This window comes from Amphibalanus amphitrite, unplaced genomic scaffold (genome assembly GCF_019059575.1).
Source record: "Amphibalanus amphitrite isolate SeventyFive unplaced genomic scaffold, NRLGWU_Aamphi_draft 000554F_arrow, whole genome shotgun sequence".
Classification (NCBI taxonomy): domain Eukaryota; kingdom Metazoa; phylum Arthropoda; class Thecostraca; order Balanomorpha; family Balanidae; genus Amphibalanus; species Amphibalanus amphitrite.
This window is the reverse complement of record NW_024882048.1, coordinates 353,280-371,552: the sequence shown is the minus strand read 5'-3', so window position 1 is coordinate 371,552 and position 18,273 is coordinate 353,280. Positions and strand designations below refer to the sequence as shown.

The window sequence follows — 18,273 nt, the reverse complement described above, 5'->3', positions numbered from 1 at the left end:
TCCAAAATCTGTAGTCCATAGCGGAAAGACCATGTCCAATCAGATACGATACAGGGGAATCAGGCTCTTCGAAAGTGTAGACCTCGTTGAACGAAAAACGAAAAGACGCCGTCCAGTGGGCCTCCCTATCCAGCATACTTTACATATTGATGACCCCTTTCAGCCCTTCTGTGCAGTCGGAGATGCACAACCCTCCCCATTGGAGTATTCCCTTCTCCAATGCCCAGTCGTATCTATTTCACACCCTTGTCATCCTTTATCATATCGCAAACGCTCTGTTTCCTCACTGGCGCGACACATGTATTGGCATTTCGCTCTGTTTCGTTCACGATCAGACGGCATATATTCGACATTTCTCACGGGGTAGCTGATCACATGGAGCCGTTGGGCCCTCTCCGAGTTACCCCCGGGGCAGAGACGCGCTGTACACTAGGGGGCGGGCGGGGCAGCAGCGGGCACTAACCGAGCGTGTCGGGCCCCGCTTCCTCCGCCTGTATGGGCCGGATCACCTGAAACAGGGACACACCGGGTCAGTGTCACCACACAGACCGCAGACTTCCGAGACAGACTTCAGAGCGACAGGGCAAAGGTCATAATAGACAGCGGAACATGGCCTGCTCCGCTCAAACACTGGCTTGTCAGGTCAAGGTCACAGGGGCAGGCGCAGACATGACAACAGGCTAGCCAGTGACGTGAGGAGCGAGATCACGACCTTCTCAACAATGTCAATAACACTCCACCACACGCCGAGCGAATATCAATCCTCTTCAACTGTTGATTGTACGACGGTGACTTTCCCCTACGACTGCAGACTTCCCCTGCTATCGCTGCGGCTGTCCCAGCCAGTGTCTGATATCGGGCCACAACCAGCGGCGGCTCGACGCCTCGGAGACAATTGCAACACGACAATGATTCGCAACGTGGGGGTTCGTTGAGCCCGCGACAGACCGGTCAGGGGCCCTCACGGCGGATTTGATACTGGCGACGTGGAACGTGAAGGCCGCTACTGAGCTAACCCGGCTCCGGCCGACCGGCTCCGACCAGGGTCTCTGACCAGGTGATATACGGGATATGGCACCGCCGGACTGTGACATTTGTGACTAGGATCGTGCGGGCAGAGGAAGGCGAAATAACAAATCCGATTTTCTCCGGGGAAAGATTAGAAGCAAAGGTCCACTGGAGCCGACTTTTGCACATCCTGAGCACCCGTAGCACCCATAGCGCCATATGGCACGAACTGACCGGAGAGCCCCAGGTAGAGACAGCCCTCCCGGGGAGAGGAGAGCAACTCTTACGCCAGTAATAAAACAGAACACTGGCCGCAGCTGATCCAATCAGCGCCTACATTTACGTTCGTTTCGGCCGGCTCATAGTTGGCGGCGGCACATCTGCGAAGTTCGCCGGCCCGTGTATCACTGGTCGCTGGGGCCGGCAGTGTGACCGGAACAATACCCGGCCGCCACAAGTTTGCCACGGCAGCAATACGTGCGCCCGAGCGCAGTGGCGGCGGAAGGTAATTTTGGATGGGGGTGCAAAGTTTTCTCAAGGGGCCCCTCTGGAAGTTTTGGGCCCCCTTCAGTTTTTTTTAGTGATTTTTATTGACTATTTATGAAAAACGAAGAGTTTGGAAAACTCTCCCCATACACACAAGTTCTGTAAAAGGTTTGAAATTGCAGTGTACCTACCTGTCTCAAATAATGAAAGCAAAAAGAAGCAAATGCAGCTAGTTTTTATCGGCTAATCTTTCAGTCTAGCCACCACCCGCAGCGTCTCAAACCACTTTTTCTGGATCCGCAGTGGACCATTGAGGGCCCTACGAGACCGTTCCAAGAAGACCGTGTTTAGAAGCCCCTTGGAAACCGACCACATAGAGACTCCTCCAGAGGACTACATGACTCCCCAGACTGAATGAGCCCTCCGATCAGGGTCAGTCCCTTGAAAGTTGCTGAAAGGTTTCAGAAGGCAGTATAGGCTCGAAAGTCTTTTGAGGGCTCTCAGAAACCGGCATCGGACCCCAAAAAAACCTGTATATGGAGGCCCTCCAAAGCCGGGATGGAGGCCACAGGAGCCGATGTTTAGCCTAAAGAGCTGGTATGGAGGACTGAATAGAGGAAAGGGGTCTCAGTGGGGCCTTCAGGGGCAAGCGTTTGAGCCCCAAAAGTATGTGTGGGGTCTTAGAGGCAGGTAGACCCCTGGGGTATGCATGGGGTCCCAGGAGCTCGCGTGTGAGCCATAACCTAATATTCGGCTGGCGGCTACTAGAACCAGCATGGGGATTCTTAGAAGCCGCTTAGACCCACATTTCATGGGTCATGAGTCCCAAGAGTCGATGTAGGGGCCATAAAAGCCGGTGTAGGGCCCATGGCCCCATAAGTTCTGACATTGAGACTCTCAGAGGTCGGCGACGGGGCACCAAGAGCAGATAAAGTGCCTCAACAAGCCGACATGGGGCCTGAGAATCAGTGTGGAATTCCAGGAGCCTGCGTGAGCTCTCGGAGACCTTCGTATTTATTTCGTAAGGTCCACAAAGGTCGTTGGATCATCTGAATCTGAACTCTGCGGGGCCCTCAGAAGCCAGCATGTCTCCTGGCACCTGCCTGCGTTGAGTTGAGACCCTCCGAGGCCGTCGTAGGGTTCTTCAGAGGCCAGCGTTGGCCCTTGAAACCTTCGTTAGGCATAGAAGCCGTCAAGAGGGCCCTCAGAGGTCAGCATGGCCCCTGGAGCCTGCCTGCGTCGAGGCCCTCAGAGGCCGTCGTGGGGCCCTCAGACGCCAGGCAGTGTGGGCCTTTGGAGCTTGCGCTGGGTCTTAGAGACCATCGTGAGGGCCCAGAGAGGTCGTCGTCAGGGCCCTCAGCCCCTCAGGGACCGTCCTAAGGTTCTCAGAAGTTGTTGTGAGGGCCTTTAGATGCCTTCGAGAGGATCACCAGAGGTCGTCATGAGGGTCCTTGGCCATATTGAGGGTCTTTATGGGTCGTCTGAAGCCAAATGGGCCGTCAGACTTGATTTGGGTCTAGGGCCGTCACAAGGGCCCTCAGAGACCGTCGTAGAGGCCCTCAGAGGCCAGTGGGGCCCCTGGAGTCCTGTAGGACCCTCAGCGGTCGTCCTGAGGGCCCTTAGTGGTCGTTATAGGGCCCCAGGGGACAGAGTTCGTCGTGAGAGCCCTCAGAGATCATCGTAAGGGCCCTCAGAGGCCGTCATAGGGGCCCTCAGAGGCCGGCGTGGCCCCTGGAGTCTCCTTGGGGCCCTGGAGTCTCTGTGGGACCCTCAGCGGTCGTCATGAGGGCCCTTAGTGACCGTTATAGGGCCCCAGGGGACAAAGCCCTCAAGTGGGAGCCCTCAGAGATCGTCATAAAAGGGCCCTCTGAGGCTATCGTGGGGCCCTCAGATGCCGCGTGGAGCACCAAACGCGGCTCGGGACACTTCTAGCCGGTGTGGGGGCCCCAAAGACTAGCATGGGGCGTTCCTGACCATAATTGGACATCCCGGATGATTCCACATCAGTGTTCGTTTCCCGATCACTGGTTTTCAGGAGAAATGTATTGGATGGTGCGACGGGCCCCTTGTACGGATTTTCGGGGTGCAAAAAGATATGTTTGCACCCCCATGTTTTTCGATGGGGGTGCAGCTGCACCCCCTGCACCCCCTATTCCGCCGCCACTGCCCGAGCGCCAACCTGCGTCATGGCATTCGGAGTCACCGCACGACTGACGGAACTTGGAGACGGCAGCTGCCGCGTTATTAATTTATTATCTTACCAGCACAATACCTGATAAGTTTCAATTCACTCCAGTGCAAAAGAGGCAAAAATAAGCTTTAAGGTCCAAGTACCGATAAAGTAACTTGCATTGTCGGATTTACAGCAAATGAACAAAAACACTGCAAATTCACCAGCGTGGTTACCAGCGTGGCAACCGTCATCCATCACAATTACCCACCTCCCGGCAGCCGCCGTCCACTCCCCTCTCTGACCCCGGGTGACCCGTGTGACCCGCACATGACCCGGATATCTGGCGGCGCTCTGCGTTACACCGCCGCCGCGGGGGCACCTTTACGGCCTGTTAACGTTCAATCGGCGTCGGTCGGGCGGGCCGTTACCGTCGCCGGCGGCGGACCGGCACGTCGCCGTCGCCTGACGGACGGCCGGCGCCGGAGGTCGGGGCGGGCAGCGACTCAGCGCACACCTCTGACCATCGAGGGCGGTCAGCGCACACCTCAAGCACAGCGCCCGCGGGCGGGGACGGGCAGGGATTCAGCACACACCTCTGTCCACTGAGGGTGGTCGGCGCACACCCCTGTCCATTGCACACAGATGCTGATTGGTCGCAAAAAAGTTGAATTAGTGGCAAGAATAATCAAATCTCTTTCCTCCTCATATTTCTTGCAGTTCTGCGTAATAGACCCTGTTTCTATACGGCTCGTCTTACAGAACTTTCACCATTACCGACAGAATCACGGTACTTGCGCTTATGATGCCACTTACGCATCGGTTGTTATTGAAATTTATTGGCTCGCCGACATTTTATGATGAAATATTGCACATTTTCTTGGACCTTGCCCCGTGAGGGAGCGGAGGCGGGGAGGAAGGTCAGAGTTATGTCATATGTGACCCTCGGGCGCGGTGGATAGGGGTATGTCATCCAGGGGCTAGCCGAACCCGGCCACCGGCGCGGTGGACGTGCATCCTTTTCTGGATCCAAACCACGTGTGCCGTTGAGAGGGTTTAGAAGCAACTGCTAACGTGCACCTGCTTGGAGCACCTAACCTGACAGTCCCAGTCATGTCATGAGGGAGGAGCCAGGAGGGGTAACTGTCGACATGAGACCAAAGGCGTAGGTAATTGTAGGATCATGATGCTGATTTTTTTCGTTTTCAGGGGCAGCCGGACTGCGTTCGTAGTCGGTGTCCAGTATAATTGCAGGGGTACCCGGCGATTAAACTAGACCTTAGAGGCCGACTAAGCTAAGCCGACGTAATCTGTCACGGTGTACAAAGGTTATCAACGCAACGATCCACTGAATGACATATCCACTTTCCAGGAACACAGTGAGTAGACTAATACTGGTTTGGTGTCACTTATATAATAATTATATAACATACTTATATATGTTACAGGCAAAGTGAAAACTCGGGCATTTTGCAAAATGCCTAGGCAATTTGCAAAATGCCTGACCGGCCAGGCATTTTGCAAAATGCCCAGGCAGTTTGCAAACTGCCTGACCCACCAGGCATTTTGCAAACTGCCTGAAATATTTTCCCAGGCATTTTGCAAAATGCCTGACATCAAACTCGCACTAGCGACGATGTATAGGTAAGCATCATTTGTAAATGCCGCTTACAAAAGTTAATCGCTGTCAATGCGCACCAAGTGAGGGAGGGGACACTACGTTCTCCGGGTAGCGCCGCCGAGTTCAGGTCACTGAGCCCCAGCGGCCGTCGGGTGCCGAGCACCGGGCGTGGTTTCATGGGTAAACATGCGCTCGGTACAATGATTATACTGTTTCTAAGAGCTCTTGGTGGCTTTTTGAAAATACTATGGGTGGATATTGATCAGAAAAGAATACTCTTCCAATTTACGAAAATTTGATTGCTACACGTTTAGGTACATACATTATCAATCGTCTCTGCCGGAACAGTTGCCCACCAGGGCAGAATACTGGACATCGCAGCTTTTATACACACGGCTACAACTCCGCATATACGAAAGGTACGGAGACGGTCGCTCAAGTCCATTCAGCGTTGGCTCCATCTCGACAGAATTGACGCAAGACGTAGGTATACAGTAGAGATGTCAATCGGATACCAACTTTTTGGTATACCGATACCAAACCGATACCAACTTGGCATTTGATATTTCAAGGCGAGTGCATTTGGTATTTTGTTGGTATTATGAATCCTCACTAATGTAAAAGAGGCTGAGAATTTGGTAAACAGTTGGTATTTTCCTCATATTCCCAAGTCGGTTTGGTTTCGGTATTTTTCAATGGATATTGTTGGCATTTGGTTTGGTATCGGTATCACGATTTTCCGTAATTGACATCACTATTCCAGACTGACCGGTGACCTATAGTATATAGTATACAGATACTTATAGTATACAGAGTGTCACGAACTTGATACGCGGTTGGCGCGGTCTTGTCCCTCGATGCCCCTATCTGAGTGCTGAATGGATGTAATTTGAACGGGTCTGGAAACAGGGCATCTCGACCAGGGCACTCGGCATCTAAATCGGCCATCCCCCGGTATCTGAAGATTTTACCCTGAAGCTGAAGCCGCTCAACCTCTGGCTGCAACCCTGACTTACCGTCATCCATAAGTGATGCAGCTGGATTTCGACAAAACCCACCAAATCTCGACCATTCAGGACTAGAGATTCAGACTTTTCAATGATGAGGCCGTGAGGCGATATTAGCCGTTTTCACAACGGCCATCTGGTACACATTTGGTTCATATCTGGTGCAGATTAGGTGCATATTTGGTCAAATTAGGTTCAGTGTGTCTCTTAGTAGCTATCAGCTAGGGTTGTTCTAATTGCTTATATGCCTCCTTTGTCATATTCAGCGAGCATCATCAGTAAAAACACAAATAAATTCGTAAAATAAAGATATTTGCTGTAAAAGAGATTAGGTGCAGATTTCGTCAAATTAGGTGCACTCGCCGGATAGCCCGTCGTGAAAACGGCTATTAGAGCTCTTCTTAGTCACTAACCGATTCTACCGGATTCTCGTTTGGGGCATGATGGGCTACAGAGACCTATTTGAGCTTCACCAGGTGCCGCGGGGACAGACCATGTGGCCGCTGATAACTTGTCAGCGAGGTGCTGGAGAACACTGACGCAACTACGATGCAATACATTTCGGGACACAAGTACAACATCCCGCAACAATTTCGCGACACCCTGTATTCGTGACCGTGGAATGTGTCACATCACACATGTGCCCACAACACATGTGAAATGTGTTGTGGGGTCAGTCGCAGTGGAACGGTTATGATCAACGCCTATTGTCAACAAAAACGGTGGAATAACTATGGAAACCCAGGCATTTTGCAAAATGCCTGGCGGGTCAGGCATTTTGTAAAATGCCTAGGCAGTTTGCAAAATGCCTGGTGGGTCAGGCAGTTTGCAAACTGCCTGGGCATTTTGCAAAATGCCTGGCGGGTCAGGCATTTTGCAAATTGCCTAGGCATTTTGCAAAATGCCAGAGTTTTCACTTTGCCTGTAACATATATACTTATATAATACTGGTTTGGTGTCACATCCGCTTCTTGATGAGGGACAACAGCCAAGCTTCGCGTCGCCTACGACTGCTGACCTGCTACGTCCCACCGGGGGCCGTGACCCCTGTGACCTAAGCTCCGTGCTGACACATGACGGTTTTGTCATTTCTGATGATTGTTTGTTATCAGCTGTTGGGAATTTGCCAAGGTTTGGTGCAAAATAAATATGAATGAATGAATGAATAACCTAGAGTTCTCCCAGGCGCCGCGTGTATGTAAAATAGGTCTATATGCATTTTCACAAATGTATGTATGTCGACCTACCACAAAGAGCCAGCGCATTACGATGTGGAACTACCATCGGCACGACAACCGACGGCCGAACAAGATGAAAGGCATCAGACACTGTGACTGGATAACGACAAGCCAGAGAATTGGGCACCATGGTACGGCCCTCCAGGTATTTAGTGGTTGGTTGATAACATCACAATAAGCGATCTGCATTGATGAATACGTCTAAAGGCTGTTGAAAACCATTGCCGAAATGTGTGCACGAACCCTCCTCTCATTTCTATTGAGTCATTTTACAGGAGTGTCTCTGTCATTCAAAGTTATTACACCAAAAGCACATAGGCTAACCAACCACTCTTTTGCTGGAGGGCCGTACACCAGACAGACGGTGGGCCGGATACGACACCGGTGGACGGTATACGCTACTCCAGATACAGAACAGGGCCACACCACACATCTGACCAACAGCCCCGGGAAGCACAACATTCCATCATTCAACAGGATAATATTACTACGATTCCATTCCACAATCACCTTAAGCAAACCGTCATAAAAAATGAAATAAAGTACGCTGAAGTACGGGCTGCGGCAGCCGTGCGAACGGTATGCCTGATGCACCCGCTGCATGTTCTTAGGTGCGCCGTGTCGCACGAGCGAAAAGAACCGGTCCTTGGAATAACATCCGCTTGAGTGCCATCCAATTATTTCATACTGGCGTCATCGGGAACGGGACGCCATGGGGAGGGGTCGATGTGTCGCATCGTTATAAAGAGTTCCCGCTGAGCATATATGGCTGACGCTCAAACGGAGGTTCCGATTTTTTTATCTCTCACGAACTATGCTAATCCAGTGACCATGCTAGTATGGTAAGCACAACTCACCCCACGTGCCAGGAACAAGGGGTCTTATATAACACCACAACACAGACGGAAAAGGTGTACACTACGGGTTTGGTCAGGAAAAAAATCCCTGCGAACGCTGGTCACAACGGCTAGATGATTATGCAACATACATTGGTGACAGCTGACAAATGAATATTTGAGTCATAAGACTTATTCTGGTTAAGTACCGTCGATCGACGAGATCTTATAACACCTCCAAGAGCTATTCGATTTTCAGCGGGACAGCAAAAGCAATGGCTCGTACACTTCAACAATGAACACGTCTCACAATTCACTGAACAAGGGCATAAGCTCAAAACAAAAACAAGACGCTGAAGAGATCAAAGGAAGGCTCGTCGAAAGTAAAGTAACGGAACGTCAAAGCACTGTGTTACACCTAATTAGTCGTCAGAGCCAGGATACCAGAAGACCGGTCATGACCCTTCGTCAATGCTTCTAATAAACCTAAACGCAATCCCCCGCGTCCTACCAGACAGGCAGCATAGCCCAAGCTGCATGACTCACAATGACACACTACCAGCACAAAATAGTTAATGAATCAAAAGCTAGCGTAGCCCAAGATTACTAGAACATAGGGTAGCCTTTCCGCCGACAAATCCTATTTGTAGCACCTGACTCGGCGCTGGGGACTCCTCTGTCGGTATATTCCCTGAGTGACGTATACCAGAGCAGATAGTGCGGGTCAGACCCGTGGATATGTACCGTTTATGACCAGTCCTCTGAGCCGCGCCCGCTGGTCAGACCAGCCGCCGGAGCGGGGAGAACGACTCGGTAGTGATCCATCCATCTCACACGCTGCCGGGCGCTCCCGACCCCGCTGTGAGCGCGGCCGGCGATGACCTCAGGAGGGAGGGGATTGCCGCCCCCGTACGGCCGAATGTTCACCGTCCCAGTCATGCAGACGGCCGGGCGTCTGCACGGCTGGTGTTTGGCTCAGGGATCCCCCTGTGACAGAGCTCGTCAGCTCCGGCGGGAAACCCGGGCATTCGAGCACGCTCCCCAACGGCGCGAGCGGCGAGCGCAGGAAGCTGTCGACACATACTCGGCCGTGAACATAGATAAAAGAGGGTTCCTGAATCTCGGACTTTCCGATCCGTGAAGTCGTGAGTGCAAAAGGCTGGCGACTAGCAGGCTATGTCGCTTCCGCTTGCACGGTCACGAGATACGTTACGGACGAGCCAACCGCGTCACCTACAAGTTCAGGGATAAAAGTACGCAGTTGTAGAAACCCGGCGGCAATGTCTCCGACAAAAACACGCGATTCTGAGTCATTGATGTTGCTGACAGGCAGGAGGACATTTCCGAACGGTTCGTGGAAATGGGAAGCGTTCGAAGTGAGCCACCATACGAGGTGGAGATCGAGGATCAAAACGCTCCTCTCATCTGCCACGGACATGCTCCGAATGTTACCCACTTTGGTAAGTAGCTAAACGAGGCATTTAAATAGTTAAATGACACATTCCATAAGTGGAAAGTCCCTATATATGGAACTCTCTTTCACTCCAAATAGAAAGCAACCCTTTCCTATCAGCGAGCACCCAGCTAAGCAGGCTGCATGAAGTTTTCCCCTCACGGGCGCTGCAATGTCAACAAATTGACGTCGTGATTGAAATGCCTTCAAGGTTTACCTATCCCCACTCCGAGAGGCACATGCTTGAAGTTACACTGACGATAAGTATTGCGCCTACGCCCTACAGTTTACATTCAAAGCACGCTATCAGACGCAAAATCAGGAAGTCAGAACCAAACACAAGGCAAGTGTGAATAGAGATGCCTACTGCGAAGCTCATCTTGAAAGTCGTCACCAAACATCTATATGGAAACTATATTTGCAAATATCATACGCATTTGCATGGAGCTGGTATTCCAAGTTTAAATCGAAATTCAACATCAAACAGCCAAAGGCATCTGCTTTCCCAAAGTTCACAAGAAATTCAACATCTTCAACGGTCCTGAACATCAGATGTTGATGTGCTGGAGACGAGGCGTGATAGAGTGAACAGATTACTGATTCCTATGGATTTCTTTAATAAATTATAGGTAGAAGAAAAGAAAGATGAGGCGATAAATATGACCTAACGACCCAAAGCCGCAAACTATACAATGAGCTATCACAGTAGCCGCAACTAACCAAAACCAACAAATTCAGAAGCAGTAGTCTATTCCAGCGTTTAATTAATCTAGGCATCGCCCCGTTCGCAGTTCGCAGCCCCCGTAACCAGTCAGCCCGGTGTGGCGGCGTCCGATTCACCCACCTTGACGCGGTCTGCCCGGATCAGGTAGGGCTCGTCGAAGCTGCGCTGGCAGTTGGCGTACCCCATGCCGACGCCGGCGCCGAGACCGAACGTCAGCGGCCACGCTCTCCCTGCCGGTCAGGTCAGGTCAGGTCAGGTCAGGTCAGTTCAGGTCAGTACCAGGTCAGTACGGAGAGCCAATATGGGAACGGTGAGCGACAATAAGGAGGCGCTCTTTTGATAATAATGTCATTTGTATGGTGATTGGTGGCGCATATGGACTATGGTGGATGAAAATAGACAAAATTGGGTACCACGGACGCTACGAGTGATCACAATCACATAATTCCCTCGTCCCGAACGCCATAACACCACATGATGCATCGCGTTGACAAACACTGCCGTGCTTTTTTATGTGCGATATCCGTCTGCAAAATCTCCAACGCCCGCAAGATACTTATTAACCAAGCCCAGCAGTTGCCGACTGTCATACAACCCACATCAAAGACATACCCCAACAGCGGCTCCTAGATGCCGAGGAAAAAAGATGCCGCACCTAGCCGCAATATCCCCATCATGACACTGAGATATTGTTTCACGTTATGGGATTGGCCAGCTGTTAGTCAGTGACTGCGTGTCGAAGCCTCGGCGAGGTCCACCTGGGCTCTGGAGTCTAAAACGTGATGTTTCATTCCAGCACTGAGCTGGCTGGTACTGATCGCCACATAAACATGCGTTGTGGAATACAATAACCAACACCATTTTTCTATCCAACATGCTTAATTTCACCACTTTAACTTATCAATCCTCTTTTGTAACATCTTGAATTTGTTTGACAGCTTCATAAGTCAAAAGCTCTTTTTCGTCTGCCCAGTGACAAGTCAGGGACTATACGACAGGCAATCGATGGAGCACTAATTAGCGCCGCGGAACTTCCGAAGGGAACACGCGAGACAAGTTCTGGGAGCAGGAATTTCCCGCCGTGGCCTCGCAGCAGACGAGAGCCGCGGCGCCGTGCCACCGAGTTCTGAGGCCAGGGAGGAGGGCAGTGCCACCACCGGACCGACCAAAACCGGCACCCGGGGCGACTGACCCGAGAAGGCCAGTACCTACACAGACCGCTCGTAGCGTGAACTGACCCCAGTCAACCGCACAGTACAAAGGTATGGCCGGCTTAGCACCGCCGGTCCGTTAGACAGAGCAGACCAGTGGCGACCGCAGAGCGATCTGAACGGGAGATTGAAGCGGGCAACGGGCATCTGCCGCGTCCGCTGCGCAGGGAGACTGAGCAGGATATTCAGACCGGCACAGCATTAGCTCGGGAGCCAAACCGCCATACAGGGAAGGTGAGGAGAGACTTAGTGAGGATTTTTCTTGCGAGGATAAGTGACTTCAGCTATGATACAAACATCACCGACCGCTGCCTGACATTTCAACGGCCCGCGCCTGAGAAACGGATAGTACACGCTGAACTCAGTTCAGGTCACGCGAACTTTGCAGGATGCGCTCATCTCTCGAATACACCTTTAAATACGGGATGATTCACTATATAAAAGCTTAGAAGCCCCTCTGTTAAGATGAAGTTTAAAATATAATGCCTTCAAAATGTATGTCTGTAGGTATTTTGTGATGTAGCTGTCATGAAATCCCGCACGCTTCTCCCCAATAACCGCGACACTGAACGAGATGAGATGACAGAAAACATAGATCCGGGAGGAGAGCGTTTCTTCCCGCACGAACGTGACAAACGTGCCTGCCGTAGCAGCATATCGGAGGAAGGTTCATGGCCCGACTACCGACGTCATGTTTCTGATTTTTTTTTTCACCACGATCCACATGCGGACGGGTGACTAGTGACTACCACACTACTACGACGCACGTCAGGGCGCGTGGGCTGACCTCGCTCGTGGCGAAGTCGCCAATTCACGCGTCCACCGGCCGACGGAATGGAGCGCCGTTGCATCAGCCGCTCGCAGTCACTCATCCGAACCGGCGACGGAAGAGATGGCAGAGGAACGCGCCGGTCGGCCCGCCCCGGTGAGACCCAGTGACGGCGTCCGCGACACTGGGGCGCCACCACGAAACACGTAGGGTATCCGGCATTCTGGTATTTACCGAACGCAGTGCATTCATAGGAAATGGATGGCATCATTCACCCATCAATCAAAAGCCCACTCTGACTCTTGTACTGCAGTGTGGATTGTAGGAGGAAAGAAAATGCTTGTTAATTATTTAGCACATAAGGTACGACCGTAACTATCAAAACGCATTTAATCGTGCTTTTTTATTCGTCAGTAGTGACTAGTGACCATGGTAAGCTAAGTGTTTCTTTTTTTACGAAACCTGCCAAGCCTGATCCGCCGATGAGTTGTTCCGTCACCCAGTTCAATACAGTCCAATAACTAAAAGTCTGTTTAAAAGTTTTGCTAAAGAGGTTTAACATTTCAAATGCATCCAAGCAATACCCAACTCACATAGGTTCCAGTGCAGCTTCCTATCCGCGCGCAATACGAGATTCAACTCAAAACGGCACAGATAATAAAGTTATCCAGGAGACCACAGGTCCAATATGCTGGAACCTAACCCGACCACCCCCGACGTTCTGTTCATCGGAAATGTCGTTTCAAAAGCTAATGACGAGTAACTGCCGATGAGTTAGTTGTCACATTCTTTGTGAACTGTGAACACCATATGACAAAGCCTTGCATATCGACGACTAGCAAATATCCCAATACAAATAACGAAGCCACATCATATGCCTCGGAAATTCCCTCATGGCAACTTTGTCGACAGTTCTATGTTCTATGACATGCATCACCCCTACGGTGCCTCGTCACTCGCCCAGACTTCGGGAGAGTCAACGCCGGAGGGGTGGGGACAGGGAGCAGTGCGTATACGACGGGTAGAGAACCCATCCGGCAGTAGCATACCGTGCAACAGCAGTAGCCCCATCGACAGAAACACGGGCATAAACCGCTCCATTGTCGTGAGGACCACATGAGTCCGTGTCCCGTGACATGGGAGATCGCCGATCGGTGCCAAATGGGTGCGAGCCACTAGCTGCCAGAGCGAGACTGCGGTCTGAGCGCAGTCGGAATGCATGGCTGGATGGGAGAGTGATGCGAGCGGCCCCTGGGATTACCCCAGTACCGACAAGTTAACTGTTGACGTTTCGTCGCCGTGGTTCCGGCGATCTCCAATTTCCTGAATGCAAGTTCGTAATTATGTAAACAGCGGAACATTCGAATTAACTGAAATGTGCTGCAGACGAATCTAACACCAGACTAGGTCCAAATTAATGGCGACATTGGGGATCCCAATCTCCCGGTTCCAGCACCTCTGGCAAATATAGCAGCATGATCGTCAGTCAAGACGACGTCGGGTTGATCCCCGGCCAATCATAAGGTCGCCTTTGCTGACGTCATGACACGTCAATCGCCTCGGGCAGACGGCAGATATCGGGCCGTCACGGCGCATTCCAGCCGGAAAGGCGAGGGGTATTCAGTTCACCAAAGGGCAGCGGGGAGGGGAGAGGATGCATGGCCGTCCAGCCGAGTAGATGATAAGGTTCATCTGAGTCAGGAGCAGATACCACCAAACATCTCCCCAATCGCCGAAAACGACGATAGCATGGAGATAGCGAGAATAATATTCACTCCATGATCTCTACTTCTCTACTCCATGACGATAGTTCAGTGGATGATATGCTGCAGCCCACGTATATCGCGAGCTCCCCTGCCATCACGGTACTGTGCGGCGGCCGAGAGCCACGCCCGCCCCCATTCGCCGAAACCCCGCAGTCAGCAGCCCGTGCTTCATCACCTGTGGCGGGTCTTCCATCGCGCAGTTCACGGACCGGCGATTCATCAGACTACATTAGACGGCCGGCTTATCAAGGCTGTCACCGATCAAACCCCCGCTGAAGGCACGGCCACACCTCAGCCCTTCGGTCCCTCCCCACAACTGTAGATCGCTTAAATTAAATCATGCGTTCGGGGCTCGTGGCTGAAAAAGTAGCAGGCAGTCACTCACAATGAGGCACACAGTAGAATGGGCATGCAAGTAGATAATTACGTTTAATAAGTTACTACAATAGGGATAAAGTCCAATGTAAATGGGTAAAAATGTCTGTCAGCAATACTCACGTTTGAAGAACATTAATGAGAAGACTGCACCAACTGCCAGGCCACCACCTGAAACAAATTGTGTCAAAAATATGATAAATAACATGTTCCATTGAAAACTGACATGTTCCGTAACAGTATCAAAATGCTCACAAAACATACACAGCCATCCAGAAATCAAATAAACCCCGATGAAAAAACTGATATAAAGGAAATTTTCTTTTTCATGACAAATCTGAGACCACTGACTTTTTCCATTTTATTCACTGCACCTAAAATTTTAGTCCTAACGGTCATAGTGTTTGGTGGTAGATATTTGAGTCAGGTCACCACTGAGGTGGTGCTGCTGTCTCCGGCCAGTAGGTACATTCAGTCACATTTTAGCTAGGAATAGGTACCTGATTCTTATGACACAATTCCTAACTTACTGAATCATCATGAAACATTCATTATTTCATTAATTCTCACTGCTTTATAACCCATGGAACTTGGTTGGGCACCTACCAGATAGGTATCTGTAAAACCTGACAAATCTATCTTAGATTTAGTTTGCCCATAACCCTTTATAAGCTCAAGCAACACTGCATTTAGACCAAGCCTTCAAATGCCTAAAACAATGCAATTAGTTCAAGCTCCACCATCACAGAAAGAGCAACAGATTTGATCAAGAAAAGTGCAATGCTCAGGGTATCTAATTGATACCAGTCGGGGAAACTATGGTAAAATCTGCTATTTTTAGCAGTCTGCTATTTTTAGCAGTCTGCTATTTTTAGCAGAAATCTGCTAAAAATGGGTACGCATGTGACGTCATCGTACCCAAATATAGCAGATTTGGGTACGGCCCCATACAAAAGCAGATCTGCACCCTAATTGAAGCAAATGCGCATCAAATGCCTGGCAGATTCATGATTAGAATAGTGCTGAGAATGTCCTCTGATATTTTTGTTCAGATCCGACTATTTTCAAATAATGAATTTGAAAATAGTTGGATCTGAACAAAAATAGCAGAGATCACTCTCAGCACTATTCTCATCATGAATCTGCCAGGCATTTGATGCGCATTTGCTTCAATTAGGGTGCAGATCTGCTTTTGTATGGGGCCGTACCCAAATCTGCTATATTTGGGTACGATGACGTCACATGCGTACCCATTTTTAGCAGATTTCTGCTAAAAATAGCAGACTGCTAAAAATAGCAGATTTTACCATAGTTTCCCCGACTGATACCTATTCAACAGCTTGGACAATGCATGATTACCCACATAACACCAGTATAACGCCTTTTGGGGCGACTAACGGAGCGAGCGAGAGGGTGGGCCTTGCACGTGCGAAATTTCGAGGGGTACCCCCAACTGACTTGTGCACTGCACCCTACTAACCGGTCTCTAGCGATGTGCCAAATTTGAGCACAATCGGCCCAGCCGTTATCGAGATCTGGAAGCGGCACCCTGCACGTGCGCACGTGCAATATGGGTCCCAACTGACTTTTGCACGGCACCCTACTGACCGGTCCCTAACCGCGTACCAAATTTGAGCGCAATCGGTCCAGCCGTTCTCGAGATCTGGAATCGACCCCTGCACGTGCGCACGTGCAGCAGCACCCCAACTCTGGCACATGGATATGCAGTGCCTAGTGGGTGCCTACCTACATACCAACTTTCAGCGCAATCGGCCAAGTAGTTATCGAGATATTGCAACAATAACAAAACTGACACCTCTTCGTTTTGCACGTGGCACGTGCATAAGGGGTCACCCACATGCATCGGGAATAGTCCAGTACTTGGTAGAAGGAATGAAGCTACCCTACAAAAATTACCGCATGTAAATCAGTCAAGTGGTTGCTGAGATATAAGCCTCGCAAAAGCGTCCGCACGGCCGGCCGGCCGGCCGGCCGCTCATACTCAGAAATTTCCGTTATCTAAGTAAAGACTCCGCTCGCTTCGCTCGCTCCGTAATCAAGATCTGGTACCTCTTTAGCTTCTTACACTACCAAGCAAACCTAGCAGAAATCCTTTTTATTTTATTTAGAGCATAGATTACAGATTCTGAGGCAGGAGAAGCACTTAAATGGAACAATTCTGACTCTAAATGACATCAGTTACTCTGATTCTTCCAAACTCTAGTTCATCAATCAATATTTGCTGTTTCGTTACACAAACATGTCTAGCAGTTATGTTTTTATGCTTTCTACACTCTTTCTAATGACAGTCATTCAATTACTCTATTAAGAACAGTTGATCACAACATTTCTTTTTGTCTTTATATTCTACATCACCTACCCTATGCTCGTAGTGTTGGTTTAAATAGTGAGGTATTACGAACCTCCTGCAGGCATACCTGTTGTCACTCAAAGGGCACAAAAATAGGAAAATAAGTTTGGTGAAATGGAGCCAAGACAAATCCTTTGCCTAGCTGTGAAAAATGAGGTATGTACCAAGCAACCCGTCAATGTGGTGTTGTAATGAGCCAAACCCAATTCCTGTCCCATTTTCTTGCAGTATCAAAAGCATGCAAGATGTGCATTTCCTAATGCATTTTGGAGAGTGAGGTTTCGATTATTACCTTTGTAGCCTCAATTATCTACTAGTATATCAAATAATGCATTCAATTCAATCTGTAGACATTTACGACGCACCCAATTCACAGTCTCTTGGGCATCCAATGAAACAGTACTGATAAAAAATTCACAAGTGGTGAAAAGCTAAGAACTTACCGATTTTGACAATGGTATCCGCTACACATTTATCCCATTTTTCTCCCAATAGGTCTTCCGACCTTACATCCGCCCCCGCCATTTTTGCCCCCTGTTCGGCCAAGTCAAGGTGAAAGAAAATGACAAACCACAGGGAGCAGCCAAAATTGTTGTAAAGTTTTTCAGCTGCTAAATATGACGTCATGCATTGTGACACATCGTACTCGTCGCAGATCCCGCACAAACAATTTGTATCTTTTCGGTTTTTAATTTAATCTAATATTTTCATTCGGAAAATCCCGAATTTACACCATCCGTCAATCGCATTTACCGTGTACCTATACCTGTTCAAGCCTACCAATGAAATTACACCGAAAAAGTAGCTTTTTGAGAAACCAATGCCTTCTAAACTTCTGGTGTTTCCCGAGAAGTGATTTAGCCGGCATAAGATGCCCCTATAACATTTAAATTCCATCAATGAATGCCCAGCGGCACTGGGCTGGCGGATACATGCGCTGCCTTCCAAGGGGTGCGGGGACGGGGCAAGCGCAACTCGTGATCTGCGATTCTTGACCGGGTGCCGATAATTGAATGAAAGGGAGGTTAGACACAAGCCGAGCTGACCAGCAGTATATGATGCGAGGGGAAAGTGGAATATCGAACTAACATTGTCTCCCAGTATCGGCATGGTGTTCTGTGTGGAAAGACCACCTTTTGCGTTTAGGAGGCGCGACCAAAAATACCTATCCCGAATCCCCACCGCAGAGGCCATGGTTCCATCAGTGTAGTTGGACTTCATGGGTCCAAAGGCGAGTG

The 18,273-nt window shown here is 50.0% G+C and overlaps 1 protein-coding gene across 1 annotated transcript; it reads right to left on the bottom strand.

The window, feature by feature from the left end:
- Nucleotides 1–278: 278 nt before the first annotated feature.
- Nucleotides 279–17,626, bottom strand: LOC122393798 (MICOS complex subunit Mic10-like). Its single transcript, XM_043390177.1, has 4 exons — nucleotides 17,479–17,626; nucleotides 14,788–14,835; nucleotides 10,664–10,773; nucleotides 279–509 (listed from the first exon to the last, which is right to left on the bottom strand). The coding sequence occupies exons 1-4, from the start codon at nucleotides 17,558–17,560 to the stop codon at nucleotides 459–461; spliced, it is 291 nt and encodes a 96-aa protein (XP_043246112.1). The 5' UTR covers nucleotides 17,561–17,626; the 3' UTR covers nucleotides 279–458.
- Nucleotides 17,627–18,273: the final 647 nt, after the last annotated feature.

Coding starts and splice junctions, on each gene's coding strand:
- LOC122393798 (XM_043390177.1), bottom strand. CDS start 17,560: ATGGCGGGGGCGGATGTAAGGTCGGAAGACCTATTGGGAGAAAAATGG. Junction 10,774..14,787: donor CTCATTAATGTTCTTCAAAC/GTGAGTATTGCT, acceptor CCTGACCGGCAG/GGAGAGCGTGGCCGCTGACG. Junction 510..10,663: donor TCCGGGCAGACCGCGTCAAG/GTGGGTGAATCG, acceptor TCCCTGTTTCAG/GTGATCCGGCCCATACAGGC.